Raw genomic sequence first — 16,244 nt, 5'->3', positions numbered from 1 at the left:
ACGACTAGCTTAGAGTTGAGAGGGGGACACAGACATTGTGTAATAAAATTACACAATTAAATTGTGTAATAAAATTACAGATACATACACAAACGCTGTGCGGCTGGGTTGGGGGATAAATAAAAGGAACAAGTCAGGGTGACGCAGAAGGGAGTGGAAGAAAAGGAAAAGAGGGCTTAATCAGGGACGGCCTCTTGGAGGAGAGGTGCCTTCAATAAGGCTTTTGGGGAGGAGAGAGGGGGTGAAGGAGAGTAATTGAAAGAGAAGAAGAAGAAAGAGGGAGTTGGAAGGAGGGCAGGTAAGCCCCACCTTGATATGAAAGGTATATGTTTCAGAAGCAAGTAACTCAACCCTACTGAAAAGAATGCTTACTGATCTGGAAGAATCGCTTCTTCATCTAAAGTAAGTTTTCCCAGGATCCCATGGCAAAGTTCAGGCGGTATGTCCACAGGCTGTGGAGAAATATTCCTGTTTAGAAGAGAGGTGTAATCGCACAATTGGAACTACTGCAAAACTGAAAGACTATGAAATACCTCTTCAGAACTTGTTTTGTATAATTCGGAAAGGAAGTCACACAGTGGGTGATGCTTTCCTACGAACAGGACATCGCCTCCAAGACTGTTTCTTCTGTCTGGAAAACAACCCAAAGATGTAGCATTACGACCCAACCGACTGAATGGTTGCATACACAGCATCAACTCACCAGACTGAACTAAGTGAAGCTCTAGCCAGTTGGGATTTCATTCATTCAATCGTATTTATTGAGCGCTTACTGTGTGCAGAGCACTGTACTAAGCGCTTGGGATGCAAAGCATGGGGTTGGGGGTGGTGCATTCCATCAGAGACTCAGGGCAGAAGAAGAAATAGTGGTAGAAGGAAAATGTGCAAAGGGATAGGAGCAAATTCTCAAGTCCTGTTCATCTTCTAGACTGTGAGCCCGTTGTTGGGTAGGGACCGTCTCTATATGTTACCAACTTGTACTTCCCAAGCGCTTACTACAGTGCTCTGCACACAGTAAACGCTCAATAAATACGACTGAATGAATGAATGATCTTTTTTTGCTTGCAGTGTGCAGGACGATCCTCTTAGGATTCACAGCTGCTGCTGTCCACTCGGTCGAGACCTGCCCTCTCATTCGGCTGTTGAGTAGGTCTACGCCACATCTGCTGCGACTGCCCTGGAACAGGAGTCCTAGTGCTCTGGAGTTCAGTGGGAACTTAAAGCCCCAGAGTGGACTCAAGCAGTCACGGGGTGAGGATGGAGAGAAGCGATGAGGTCTGGTCAGGGCCACAGTTGTTACGGTCTTACTGCTGCCAGGCACCCCTCCTAGGGTTGCTCTAGACTTGAAGTACGTGGCGGCGGGGCTGTGGAAGCGGGTCCCAGCGGGGGTCCCTGTGGGGGTCGGGGCCCGCAGGCGTGGTGGCTGTGGCGGGAGGGCCGGCTGGTGCTGCTTGAGCCCCGCTACATGCCGCTGGTGGCCGCCTGCCTCTGCCTGGCGGAGGTTGGCATCAACCACTGGGTCATACACAGGGTGCCACATGAGTGGCGCGCCGAGTGGGGTGGGGGAGGGGGGCAGGGCCGGGCCAGTTCCTGATCCATCATCATCATCATAATAATAATAATGGTGGTATTTGTTAAGCGCTTACTATGTGTCAAGCACTCTTCTAAGCGCTGAGCATCTGTGTATAATAATAATAATGATGGTATTTCTTAAGCAGTTACTATGTGTCAAGCACTGTTCTAAGCTCTGAGTACCTATGCGTAATAATAATAATAATGATGATATTTGTTAAGCCCTTACTATGTGTTGTTTTGTTGTCTGTCTCCCCCTTCTAGACTGTGAGCCCCTTGTTGGGCACGGACCGACTCTATATGTTGCCAACTTGTACATCCCAAGCGCTTAGTCCAGTGCTCTGCACACAGTAAGTGCTCAATAAATACGATTGAATGAATGAATGAGTAGCCGTCAAGCGGCCGGGACAGCAGTTTACTTCTCCGAGCTACTGGCTCTTGCTTGGTTATGGGGTGGACAGGGAGCAGGACTTAATCCTTCAGCCACTGGTCGGTTCTTTCCCATCGATCCCCTTCATCATCATCACCATCATCATCAATCGTATTTATTGAGCGCTCACTGTGTGCAGAGCACTATACTAAGCGCTTGGGAAGTACAAATTGGCAACATATAGAGACAGTCCCTACCCAACAGTGGGCTCACAGTCTAAAAGGGGGATCTTCATCTTGGTCCTGGCCCTTCCCACCAGACTACGGGCCCCTGGCTCTCTCCCTTCTCTAGCTGCCTCTCCCTAGGAGTTGTGCTGGAGCTGTGACCACCACCCTTGGGTGAGCGTCCTTAGGAGAAAGATGTTTATGGAGGACTTGGTGCCCACCGTTCACGTCCTTGAAAAGCCAGCCGCTGAAGAGAGAGCAGCAGTCACAACCCAGCCTGACTCTTGGAAACACACATCCCTTAACAGGAGAAACAGGAGCTCCCTTAACTAGAGACCCCAGCAGCTACAGCAGCAGCAACACGCATTGTTCAATAAAATAAGATCTGCTCTTCAGCGGGAAGGAACAGGAGGTGAAGTACCAGCGGCAGCAATGCATCCCACTCAGGCTTGGAGTAACAAAAGATCGGACTGTGTCGCTGGCAATATTAAAAGTTGGCAATGGAAAGTACACTTGGGATACAGTGTCCCTAGCAATTCGGCGCAGATGAATCCCCTCAATGTTACATGCGTGACTTCTACATTAGCACAAGATGCTACAACTAAGAAGCAGCGTGGCTCAGATGACAGAGCCCGGGCTTCGGAGTCAGAGGTCATGGGTTCTAATCCTGACTCTGCCAACTGTCAGCTATGTGACTTTGGGCGAGTCACTTAACTTCTCTGTGCCTCAGTTCCCTCATCTGGAAAATGGGGATTAAGACTGTGAGCCCCATGTGGGACAACCTGATTACCTTATATCCCCCAAGTGCTTAGAACAGTGCTTGGCACATAGTAAGTGCTTAACAAATGCCATTATTATTATTATTATTGTTATTATTAAAGCAGTAGGCAGTCCTATTAACATCCTGCACAAGCTGAAAATGCCCTGCTCAGTCCAATTCGATTATCCCTGTCCAGCTCAAAATGGGCTAGAGAGGGAGGAAGGTAATTGTACTTGCCCAGTAGGACTGCACAAACGCAGTCCTACTCTGGGTACAAATAATCCCAACAACCACAGGAAGAAAAGCGTTTCCCTGAGCCCTGTGATCACCCAGCCCCTCCTCGGCAAACCTGTGGCTCTACATAGTAAGTCCATAATAAATGCCATTATTATTAATAAATGCAGACACTTTGCACCCATTTCAATCCAATCTCAATAATCTCGGGACTCCACAAGGACCTAAGCAGCTGAATTTCAATACTTTCAGAATCTTACTGAATTGAAAAAGTGACTAAACTTGCATGTGAAAATATGCCGGACAAAATGTGTAATGCAACTCTGTGGAAAACCCCATAGCTTTAAAAAACAAATCAAAAATACACAAATCAGAAGACGTTTCTAGGTAATAGGAGAGAAATGTGGCCTTTCTGTCTAAACCAGAAGTCAGTACAGTGCACTATTATAAGAGCACAAACTTAATCATATGAATAAAAATGAACATTTACACTACATATACATAACATTCGAATCTCAATGGACATTAAGAAATTTTTCTTGGTGGACAAAGGAAACACTTCTGAAGTCCCTGGAAGTCAGACAAAAGTGCCCTTTCAGGAGCACCAATAAAGACAAAAAACTGCTCTTCTACCAGGATGCTTTTGGACATGGAGAGTCAGTGCTTAGAACAGTGCTTGGCACATAGTAAGCTCTTAACAAATACCATAATAATTATTCTGTTCACATTACATCATGAAGCAGAGCTGTTATTAATTTCATGCGGAAGTTAGCGGTTGGCATCCTTCATGACTTTTTCAACTAAGGTTTCGGACTCCATAAAGTCACACGCTACTATGAAAAGCCTCACTGACCATATGGTTAATAACATCGGGAAATATTCCTACTTTCGTCAGAAGTGAGATCAGGGTAAACCTCTTCCAGAGCAGCTCTCAGACGACGTTCATCAACGAATGGCAGCAGAGCAACACCTAATGAAAACAAGCTATCGATTAGAGTTGCTCAAAACTTTAAACTATCACCGATCCTAATGAAGCTTTCTGATAAATCTACCGGGCTAATCAAGTTTAAAGACTGAAGTAGGAGCCTTTTCCCCCTATTCAGAGTTAGTTTCTTAGGAAAATGAGACAGTCACAACTGGTAAGTTTGTGTGTGTACATGCAATATATATATATACTCTGCATAACTATATATATTGTATATATAATATACATCTCAGATTACACTTTGGCCCTATTATTTTCCTTCTGCAATGCTATAATGAAGAAACAGCTTAAACTTTAGTATTATTTTTCTAAAAGCTATGAAAATCTCTCCTGATCGTCTCAAAATGATTTTTCTTTGAGAGAAATACAGTGTCTACATTTCAGAAAGGTCTCTATTGTTATATCAAAAAACAACCTGATGAAGCAGATAATGAAGTCAAACAAATGATGCAATATTCTGTCAGAGAAACTGCCTTGTTCTTGTACGATTTCACTCAGTTCTGAATGCATATTATGAAGTACAAATTTAAACATTGGGGTGGTAAGCAGATTTCAATGAACAACATTCATCTGTGTGGGAAAATGTGACTTGAATATGACACTGACATATGACATTCACTGAATATGAATGTGACACTGTTGAACAGAGAAGCAGCGTAGCTTTTTTGAAAGAGCACGGGCTTGGGAGTCAGAGGTCATGAGTTCTAATCCCGGCTCTGCCACTTGTCAGCTGTGTGACTTTGGGAAAGTCACTTAACTTCTCTGTGCCTCGGTTACCTCATCTGTAAAATGGGAATTAAGACTGTGAGACCCTCGTGGGACAACCTGATTACTTTTATATCTACCCCAGCGCTTACAACAGTGCTTGGCACATAGTAAGCGCTTAACAAATACCATCATTATTATAATTATTATTATTATTATTATGTGTGAGTCAATTTACTATGGCAATGGGAATACATATTCTGATCTGGATCATGTTGGTGCTAAATGCATGTGGTTCCTGCCGCTCCATATGGCTAATAAAGGCATTAAACGCTGTAAAAAAAAAAAGTTGGGTCTAGATGAATTCACTTCACCATTTGCAAATGATGGCTAAAACGATTATCAGTTCTAAAGCAATCCCCATTCAGAATGAGCTTTGTTTTTCTGGGTGCTCCGTTTTTAATATAATCTACTCCCGCTTTATCATGGGCTTTAAGGGCAGGCCACCCCATGTTCTCTCTCTGCTCCACAACATAACCCCCATGACACTGAAATCATCATCATCATCATCAATCATATTTATTGAGCGCTTACTATGTGCAGAGCACTGTACTAAGCGCTTGGGAAGTACAAATTGGCAACATATAGAGACAGTCCCTACCCAACAGTGGGCTCACAGTCTAAAAGGGGGAGACAGAGAACCAAACCAAACATACGAACAAAATAAAATAAATAGAATAGATATGTACAAGTAAAATAAATAAATAGAGTAATAAATATGTACAAACATATATACATATATACAGGTGCTGTGGGGAAGGGAAGGAGGTAAGATGGGGGGGATGGAGAGGGGGACGAGGGGGAGAGAAAGGAAGGGGCTCATTCTGGGAAGGCCTCCTGGAGGAGGTGAGCTCTCAGCAGGGCCTTGAAGGGAGGAAGAGAGCTAGCTTGGCGGATGGGCAGAGGGAGGGCATTCCAGGCCCGGGCCTTGAAATGAAAAGCACACCCAGACTTTGGAATCCACCTGGTGACTTCCAGGTTGCACCACAGCAGAAATTCTGCAGTCTTGCATTCCTGCTTTAGGGGTACCCGGTGGGCAATCCAGCACTGATTTGGGAGTGCCAGAAGAACTATTCCAGATTATTTCTGAGCTGGCAGCACTGCTACTCCCCAAATTTAGGGCCAAGGAGGCAGCAGATAAGCTCAATGCTTTCTCACTGCCTGGGTCCCTTCACTGATGAGGGGGAATGACATTTCCTAAACTGGGTATAGAACTGTAACAGCTCTCAAACTGGATCCTGTCATTTTGACTGTTTGACTCTAGACTGTAAGCTTGTTGTGGGCAGGGACTGTGTCTCCCAAGTGCTTAGTATAGTGCTCTGCAAACAGTAAGTGCTCAATAAATACCAGTGATTGACTGATTTGACCTTAAGTACCAATAGCAATCTTCTAGAAGAATTTAGTGACATTTACCGAAAAGTTACACTTTAAAACACCAAGAAACATACCTGAGAAACTAATATTAAAGGAACAATATTCACCAATATGAATCTTGGCTAAAAACTTTACTTAAAGAAACTACCCCATAAAACTTGAAAGAATTCTAACATGTACATCTCAATCACACATGCCATTGGCAATACAACCAGCACAACCAAGTCCTTACAGGCCACATATTACAGCCTTTCAAATACTGTGCTGGAAGGGTAAACATTTGGACATCATCTTACAGTGCTCAGAACTGTGAGAATTACCCAAACAAGGATTTATCTGAGTGCAATATTACTTTGGGTACGATAAACTGAAGAGGTACACAGGGAACTCTTCCCAACCAAAGCAAAAATGTAGTGTAACCCAAAAATGGAAATACAAGAATCAAATTTTCAAAGTACTGATAATAATAACAATGATGGCATTTGTTAAGCGCTTACTATGTGCAAAGCACTGTTCTAAGTGCTGGATAACACCTGTTATTCTGGTACATTACTAAATACATTTTACTAGAATATTTGAATATAACTGTCTGTTTCCAGTGAGTTTATTATTTAGGTAGATTTTTTAGCTGGAGTTTCATCATATTCTAATAACCAGCTCATCATGCCAATTCAAATCAAAGCCACCAAAACAAAGTTAACAAAATGATGCCTAACAATTCTATTTAGTTCTTGTTGTCCGTACCACTCCAACTATGATGGGCTTCCATTACAATACTTCCAATTTCATCCAATCAGTTTTGATTGTGTCAGCGACTCACTTGTGATTACATCCTTCTGACTAGCGCTACCATCTAAAATTTGTACTTCCCAAGCGCTTAGTACAGTGCTCTGCACATAGTAAGCGCTCAATAAATACGATTGATGATCTAAAAAAAAGGCACTTTTTTCTTCTGCACTCAAATTATTCCTGTCTGAATTACAGAAGACCAGCTAATGAGATTTTATAATCATATTATAAGGAGGGGGTGGCCCAAAGTTAATCAATCAGTAGTATTTATTGAGCACTTACTGTGTGCTAAGCACTTATGGAGTGCTTGGGAGAGCATAGTACAACAGAGTTGGTAGTTACATTCCTTGTCTAGAGGGAGCTGTAAACAATTTATAATACTTAATTTAGAGATGTGTACATAAGTGCTGAGGGCCTGAGGGTCGGATGAATACCAAGTGCATGGGTGATGAAGTAGAGAGAGGTAGTAGGAGAAATGAGGACTCAGTCAGGGAAAGACCCTTGAAGGAGATGTGATTTGAGTAAGGCTTTGAGGGTGGGGAGCATTGTGATCTCTCAGATATAAAGGGGGAGAGTTTATACTGGCAAGGTGCCCATGGTGAGATAGAGAAGACTGAAGTTCAGTGAGTAGACTGACATGAGAGAACCCAAGTAGATCAGTGAGGTGAGGGGGGAGAGTTTTAAAGCAGGTAGCAAGGAGTTTATGGTTGATGTGGGGGTGGGTGGACAAGCACTGTATGATCCTGAGTGGGGAAGACGTGGACTGAATGCATTTTTAGAAATATAATCTGGGCAGCATAACGAAGTACTTGAGTGGGGAGAGACAGGAAGGTCAGCGAGGACGTTGATGCAAGTTCACAGTGCTTGGATCAACACGGGCAGTTTGCGAGGAGAGGAAAGGGCAGATTTCAGCAAGGTTACAGAGGTGGAACTGCCAGGATTTGTTTACAGATCGAGTATGTGGGGTGAATGAGAGAGATGAGTCACAGATAATTCCAACACGTTCTCATTGAGGGCAGGGAATGTTCTACCAACTCTGCACATAATCAGCCCTTGGTAAATACTATCGACTGATCTGTGAGACAGGGAGGATAGTGGTTTTACCTACAGTGATGGGAAACTTGCAAACCCAAGTGACTCTTCTTCCCTGCTGTGCAGCGTGCAGTAAAAAGCGAGGTACCATGGGCAACGGGGTTCCCTTTTCAGTGCGCTGGTTGGCTACTGCATGCCACCACTCCAGCCCTTCCGGGGATGGCCCTGCCCTACCCCCAGTGTCTGCCCCGCTATCTCTGAAGCGGGTACTGTGGTGGTGACCTGGAACTGGGGGTACAAAGGGACCACCTGAAGACATCACGGGCAGGGAAGGAGGCAAATGATCCTAGCCATCCTCACCCATCTCAATTAATTCATTCAATCAACTGTATTTATTGAGTGCTTACTGTGTGCAGACCACTGTACTAAACGCTTGGAAAGTACAATTCGGCAACAGATAGAGACAATCCCTACCCAACAACGGGCTCACAGTGTAGAAGGGGGAGACAGATGACAAAACAAAATAAAACAAATGAACTAGGACAAGTAGGATATGGGCAGCAGCCACCACTACAACGCTACAGCACTGGCAGGACAAATCTCAGGAAAGTCAATGCCGTGGCCACAAGGGCAGCACCACCGCTGTCTCCTCACTTTCATCCATTCAGTCGTATTTACTGAGTGCCTACAGTGTGCAGAGCACTGTTCTGAGCGCTTGGGAAAGTACAATACAACAACAGCGACATTCCCTGCCCACGATGAGTCTAAAGGGGTCCTTTTCTTGTCTGCCATCACTACACTGTTGTTCCACTCTTTGTGCAGACTCCACAGACTGCTGTGGCCTATAATTTACAGGCCCCCTGGCCCGAAGAGCTCAGCTCAAATGGACTGGTAAAAGACTGCACCCTAATCAGGATCTACCTCAAAATGCATCTTTCTGAGGAGGAGCAGGCGTGGCTCAGTGGAAACAGCATGGGCTTTGGAGTCAGACGTCAGGGGTTCAAATCCTGACTCCGCCAACTGTCAGCTGTGTGACTTTGGGCAAGTCACTTAACTTCTCTGTGCTTCAGTTACCTCATCTGTAAAATGGGGATTAAGACTGTGAGCCCCCTGTGGGACCACCTGATCACCTTGTAACCTCCCCAGTGCTTACAACAGTGCTCTGCACATAGTAAGCGCTTAATAAATGCCATCATCATCATCATTATATCATCACCTGGGTACCTCGTGGTAGATATTCCTATTTCCCTTTGCCTGCATCTTCTGTCTCTCCTCTGGTCAGTCAGTTTTCCTACGTGTTAGCAATGCTGATAAACACACATTTTTTGAGAAAGGAAGGCTGAAACTACTGGATAAAAAGAGTGTTTATATAAACTGCGGGTTTCCAATTACTCAATCTAAAATTAGAGGACTATGCATACCAGCTTACTTACACTGTGAGCCCCAGCTGGGCCAAGAATCATGCCCAACCCGATTATCTTGTATTTACCCCAGCACTTAGTACAGTGCTTGGCTTAAATACCACAACTGCTATTAGTTTCACATGTGTTATTGCATTTAATATTCATTTAACTACCATTAACATACACTGAGAGCAATGCAATTTTAAATTTGATGATAACCTTCCAGAGAAACTGTAGCAACTAGTGTGAGGAAAAGGTAGAAAGGGAGGCAGAGAAGGAAAGGAAATTAATAAATCCAATGAACCTCAGGGAACAACTAAAATAAAGCATCTAGCTCATGCCTTCCCCCAATTCTTAATGGTTTAAGGAAATCCTCAAGTCTCAACCAGTACACATCTCTATTCTTTACACAATAACTCACAGGTACTAATGATCTTCTGATTGAACAGACAGAGATCCATTAATTAAATGCAAAGGAGACAAAAGACAATTATATACTAAAGCTGATAGCAAAAAAGAATGGAAAAATGATTCATCTATTTCAGCCCAATTTTCTGTTTCAGAATGACTGCTACAATTACTACTAATCACTGCTAATCCTGGGTCAGAACTGAATCAATTCATTTTTTCACAAAAAAAGATTTTATTTTTAATATACCTTCTGAAAAAGCTTCATGTGCAAGTTAATAAAAATCTCATTAGTTTCTAGCTAGCAAGTCAGTACTGTTTGGCTCATTAATTCTCTCTCGAAACCAAGAAAACGATTTTAGACACAAAAGAAAATCCTAAATTTCACCTTGCCATGCATATTTCTTCCCATTCAAATCAATAGCAAAATCTTCCGGATAGAAGTCGATTATACTGGAATCCTGTACATGAACAAAATTAAAAGAATTAAAATCAATTATGAATGGCTTTACATCTCCATCACAAACATGCTAAACTCTAGTACAATTTATTATGGAAATTTCTGCAATTTCTGTGTGCTTCATACACTTCAATAGCCTACATTAAGCATTAACTGATCTTAAAACTGTCTCCATTTTAAATATCGGGAACCAGACAATTTCAAGTTAAAATCTTCTGCCCTCTGTCCAAAGTTAACAGCTTTTGAAAAAATCCTAACTCCTATGTTCTGACCACAAGTCAATGTTCATTTTCTACTGCACCAGGTAAATGACAACCACTGCTTCAGCCGTTTGAGAAGCCATGAAGACATGAAACCAATACTTGGAAGACGAGGCATGGTAGAACAACTATTTCTAATGAACCTAAAGTAGTTATATACTGGGTGGAAAAGGTATTCATGGGTAAAGAAAACAAATAAAAGACTGTTTGTCCTGGAAAACGGGCCGTGAAAGAAGCTGAGAAAATGCCTTTCACTGTTTCTAAAAGTTCCCAAGGCAGCAGTGGTAAAATTTAACAAAAATACATTTCAGCCCAAGGATTATGAGAGGGTTCAAGTGGTGAAAATGATTCTTACGGGATCACTCATTAGCTTCCGCCAGGATGGAGGGAGAAAGTTGCCACTTGCAGCTGGAAATACTCCCATAAGCTGCTCCAGGGGTCTAAACTGCAAGAAATAAAATGCTCAAGGTGTAACACAAGTTTTTATCCCCTCTAAGTTGGTACGAACATTGTAATTCAACTTACCGGTTTGGTGCCCTTCTCAAAATCAGAGGGCATGTCTGCAATGCCTTCAAAGTCTGAAGCAAAAGGTGCATAATGGAACGGATAATACCACTTCCAGGAAGCACAACCCTATCATAAAAATGAGATTAAATTAGTCTGCGGGTACAATGAGTATTGTGGAAATGAAGCTTGTCCTTAGTGTAATCATCCCGTCATATCAAATTGGATAAAAAGTCTATTGATACGCTGATTTCCCTCTCAATATTTTTAAAGATATATTCCTATGTCTATTTATACTTTTTACAGTAGAGAAGGATTTTACCGAAAAAAAAAAAGATCATTGTAGGAAGTGCAAATCATAATGTTGCCTGACAGCTATGCTTTTTCAGAGACCCACAAGAGTGCCTATAATAATCACAGTGCCAATTACTAAATAAATGCATTCAAGATTTGAGCTAACAATTTAATTTTTAAAAAAAGGGGGTAGGGGAAGGTGCATCTGATTTTGGGTAAATTTCCAAAAAAACAAAATAAAACAAAAAAACCCCTATATTCATATTAGACAACTTAACATACTGAATCATACCACCATCCAATGGGCAGACCATGACATGTTTGAGAGAATTTGTTTTCTTAAAAATAAAATTGTTCTACTCTTTTGTCCATTTCCAATGATAAGTTTGGAAAATCTGGAGAAAGAATATTACTAAATATATAAAACATGCTCCTAAATTGAATCACTAAGTAATTCTCATTGGACTGGCTTTAATACGGACAAATTATTTGCTAGACAAAGGATCAGCAAGCACTCTCAATAGTTCCTAAGCACAGAGAAATGGATTTGCCCCCACTCAATTATCCTTGCTTTATGCAAGATCTAAATTCCGCCCCCAGAAGCATCATTCAAATGTTTTTAAAATAGTGAAAACCTCCAGGACCCACACCTTCATGAGAAGAAATCATCTGCTTCTACTGTAATTTGAAAAAGTATTTCGAAACTGAGCACAACAAATTTTAATCTTAGAAGGAAGAAACCCAGCAAACAAAACATTACCGACACTGCTACCCGTCGCTATCTTTGTTGCTTAATAGGTAAACTTAATCTATTCCCAGGTCACACAAAATTTAACTTGCTTTGCTCTCAGAGCACGAAACTAGTTATTAACTATCAGTCCTACAATCCCCAATATGTCTAACTAATCTCTTGCCAATCTGACATCTCAATTATCAAAAGATTTAAATCAGATACAGATTACTTCAATTACAATGCACTTCATGTAATATCACTACATTATATGGAGAACATTGGCATAATTCTGTTCCTTTTCAAATTCTTACTAGTCTTTTGCATGCTTTTTGCCCTTTGTTCTGGCATCTGGACTTTGATAATTAATTCTACTAGCTATTCATCAATGCACTTTATTCAAATATAAATAATGAACTTTAATAATTTGAGCTAGTGACACAATGCAAAAGCCCGATAACAGAGTGTCTTTCTCCAAGGAGCCCAAAGCATCCTCATCAAGGATAATGAATGTTAAAGACACAAAATTCAGCCTCAGGATAATGCAGTTCCGTTAAGAGAAACACAGAAATGCTTTGATGACTTTAAAGAAAGATTTGTCAGAGGTTTGGAAGGACATGTTCTTTTGATACCTGGTAATAATATCGGAGAACCCAGCACAGGCCTTCAACATAAGACTGCACCACTTTACGGCGGAACTTCTCATCAGCTGCATCAACATCAAATTTACTCTTATAGTACCTCTGCTTCCAACCAGCTTCCCATAACCTAAATATCAAGCACAGTCAGTTTATGCTTAATTTACAAACCTGCATTTAATGGAAAATGATCTTAAGTATTTTGCAACTAAGCCAAACAATGAAAGTTGAACTCAGAGATTACGAAAACAATGACCATTATTTTACATTCATGGAGCTATATGAAACTATGCTCAATGACTTATTTTAAAAAATTCAAGTTATCATACTGGCTAACCTGACCTAAAAGAAATAATGAAAACCAGAAATGTTTGCTTTTATCTCTATAAATCTGGTCCATTCTTTCCAGTTACGGAGACTCTGAGGGAAAGGACTCTGTTTAATGCTCACCTTTGTATTCTCTCCCTCCACTTAATAAGGGGCACTGCTACTCTAAGTGAATGATGATGATAATACTACTACTACTACTACTACTACTAATATTAGGCAAAATAGCAGCTAAGTGCTTACTATATGCCAGACACTGTACTAAGCACCGGAGTAGCACGGGATGATCACAGTCTTAATCCCCATTTAATATGAGAGAATTGAGCCACAGAAGTGAAGTGCCTTGCCAAAGTCACACAGTAGACAGTGGCAGAGCTATTACTAATACTAAACATGCAAACAATTAACACATTCCATCATCTTAAACGTTTTGACAAGGACTAATCCCCCCCTGGCCTGGAATGCCCTCCCTCTGCCCATCCGCCAAGCTAGCTCTCTTCCTCCCTTTAAAGCCCTACTGAGAGCTCCCCTCCTCCAGGAGGCCTTCCCAGACTGAGCCCCCTCCTTCCTCTCCCCCTCCTCACCATCCTCCCCTTACCTCCTTCCCCTCCGCACAGCACCTGTATATATGTATATATGTTTGTTCGTATTTATTACTCTACTTATTTATTTTACTTGTACATATCTATTCTATTTATTTTATTTTGTTAATGTTTTGTTCTCTGTCTCCCCCTTCTAGACTGTGGGCCCACTGTTGGGTAGGGACCGTCTCTATATGTTGCCAACTTGTACTTCCCAAGTGCTTAGTACAGTGCTCTGCACACAGTAAGTGCTCAATAAATACGATTGAATGAATGAATGACTAACTTTTTTGATTTAAAAAAATCTTTTGAAAATGAAAATTAGAGTAACAGGCAGAGTGTTAACAAAATAGTAACACAAAGCCCCCTGCAAGACTTATTTTCACCAAAAATAGCTGAAGTCATAGGTTCTTTCATGGTACCTTTAGGGATATTTTAATACTTTTCACTATAAGTCTCTGAACTCTTACAATTCATCACTACTTAAACTGCCTAACTTCTATTTAGAATCCACCTGTCCTGAAGGTATTATTTACTACTGCCTCTGTACCATCCATTCTTCTGAATTGAAATTAAGTCTCCCCAAGCACCAAAAATTAGGAGGAAAATGCCCCAGAGAACATCATGGGAAACTCCTAGCCTACCAAAAACCTTGAAGCCAATTTCAATTTTAAAAAGCTGGGGCTAAAATTCATGGGGAGGCCTCCAAATCTTAAACAACAAAAAAAGCTAACAACTGACCTTGGCTAGATCTACAAAGCAAAGCCAGGATCAACAATTTGCATGCAAAAAACAAAACAAAAAATCCACTGTGATCAGATCAGTTTCTCCACGTTAAAAATAACACCGATTTACGTAACATATGAAAATTAGTCATTTTCTAGATTTCCTAAGAAAACTCACTAACTGTTCTCATTTGGGGAGCAAGATTCAAGCCTTGTTCGGACCACACGTGGAAGAGGGAGTGGTGATCTCACCGAGTCATTACCGTAGCTCCAAACTCAAATCGAGGTTATCAAACAATCAAAATAAAGGATGGATTAGTCGTGGATGGATGGAAATTAGGTATGCTAGTACTCTGTACTCTCCTGCCAACCAAAATGGGTGGCTCTCTCCTGCCACATTCATTCAATCGTATTTATTTGTCCAGGGAACTGTGCGTACCAGTGCAAATCCGAGGCACAAAGCACGGAAGGGGGAAAAGAGGAGGAAGACGGGGTGCCAAATCAGTTGCTGTAGGGCTGATTTGGGGAGCATGGCCATTTAGGGCAGGACTGAAGCGGTGACAGTCTGCAGCGTAGGGTGGAACGGACCACATCTGGGGAGCTGAAGGAGCCAGAAGGAAGCTAGCCAAGGCATGGCAGCGGGCCCCACAGAGCAAAAATTATTTTGATGAACGCGTGGCTCTTGGCTAATTCATCCTAACATGACCACTGAGAGTCTCACCCTACTGAGAGCTCACCTCCTCCAGGAGGCCTTCCCACACTGAGCCCCCTTTTTCCTCTCCTCCTCCTCATCCCCCCCGCCCTACCTCCTTCCCCTCCCCACAGCACCTGTATATATATTTGTACAGATTTATTACTCTATTACTTGTACATATTTACTATTAATTTTGTTAATGATGTGCATATAACTCTAATTCTATTTGTTCTGATGATTTGTTCAAGGCCCTGCTGAGAGCTCACCTCCTCCAGGAGGCCTTCCCAGACTGAGCCCCTTCCTTCCTCTCCCCCTCATCCCCCCTCCATCCCCCCCATCGTACCTCCTTCCCTTCCCCACAGCACCTGTATATATGCATATATATTTGTACATATTTATTACTCTATTTTACTTGTACATATCTATCCTATTTATTTTATTTTGTTAGTATGTTTGGTTTTGTTCTCTGTCTCCCCCTTTTAGACTGTGAGCCCACTGTTGGGTAGGGACTGTCTCTATATGTTGCCAATTTGTACTTCCCAAGCGCTTAGTACAGTGCTCTGCACATAGTAAGCGCTCAATAAATACGACTGATGATGATGATGATGATTTTGACACCTGTCTGTCTCCCCCTTCTAGACTGTGAGCCTGTTGTTGGGTAGGGACCATCTCTATATGTTAGCGACTTGTACTTCCCAAGCGCTTAATACAGTGCTCTGCACACAGTAAGCGCTCAATAAATACGACTGAATGAATGACCATACCTAGAGGGAAAAAGTCGTCTCCCTTAAAGTAATGCACCTTTTCCTTCCCCTGGGCAGGGAAGCTTTGCTATTTATGAAATCAAAATCAACTACACCAAGTGTCCAAGCATAACTGAACTTTACGGGTTAAACAGCTTAAAAATTCCATCTCTAAACAGTAACATTCAGATCACATAATCAAAGCTAAACACTGAATGTCTAGCCAATCTAGTGCTTGGTCTCAAAGGGAGAAGTGGCTTGGAGGACAGAAACCAGCACGCATACTAATCTGGATACTTAGATTTAACAGCTATAGCTTACACATCTCTCTGGAATTTACTGAATATTCTAACCCTCCACATTAATTACTGG

The 16,244-nt window shown here is 41.9% G+C and overlaps 1 protein-coding gene across 1 annotated transcript in view; it reads right to left on the bottom strand.

Annotated features, from left to right (window-relative positions):
- Positions 1-16,244, bottom strand: part of XRN2 (5'-3' exoribonuclease 2) — an 85,909-nt gene that overhangs the window by 30,590 nt on the left and 39,075 nt on the right. Inside the window, exons 17-23 of the mRNA XM_038770320.1 lie at positions 12,797-12,932; positions 11,162-11,269; positions 10,992-11,081; positions 10,305-10,377; positions 4,047-4,130; positions 534-631; positions 373-452 (exon numbers count right to left, since the gene is read on the bottom strand). Coding sequence (XP_038626248.1) covers positions 373-452; positions 534-631; positions 4,047-4,130; positions 10,305-10,377; positions 10,992-11,081; positions 11,162-11,269; positions 12,797-12,932 — 669 coding nt within the window. The remainder of the gene's footprint in view (positions 1-372; positions 453-533; positions 632-4,046; positions 4,131-10,304; positions 10,378-10,991; positions 11,082-11,161; positions 11,270-12,796; positions 12,933-16,244) is intronic.

The sequence above is a fragment of the Tachyglossus aculeatus genome, chromosome 1, assembly GCF_015852505.1.
Source record: "Tachyglossus aculeatus isolate mTacAcu1 chromosome 1, mTacAcu1.pri, whole genome shotgun sequence".
NCBI classification, from domain to species: Eukaryota; Metazoa; Chordata; class Mammalia; order Monotremata; family Tachyglossidae; genus Tachyglossus; species Tachyglossus aculeatus.
This window is presented reverse-complemented; position numbering and strand designations above follow the sequence as displayed.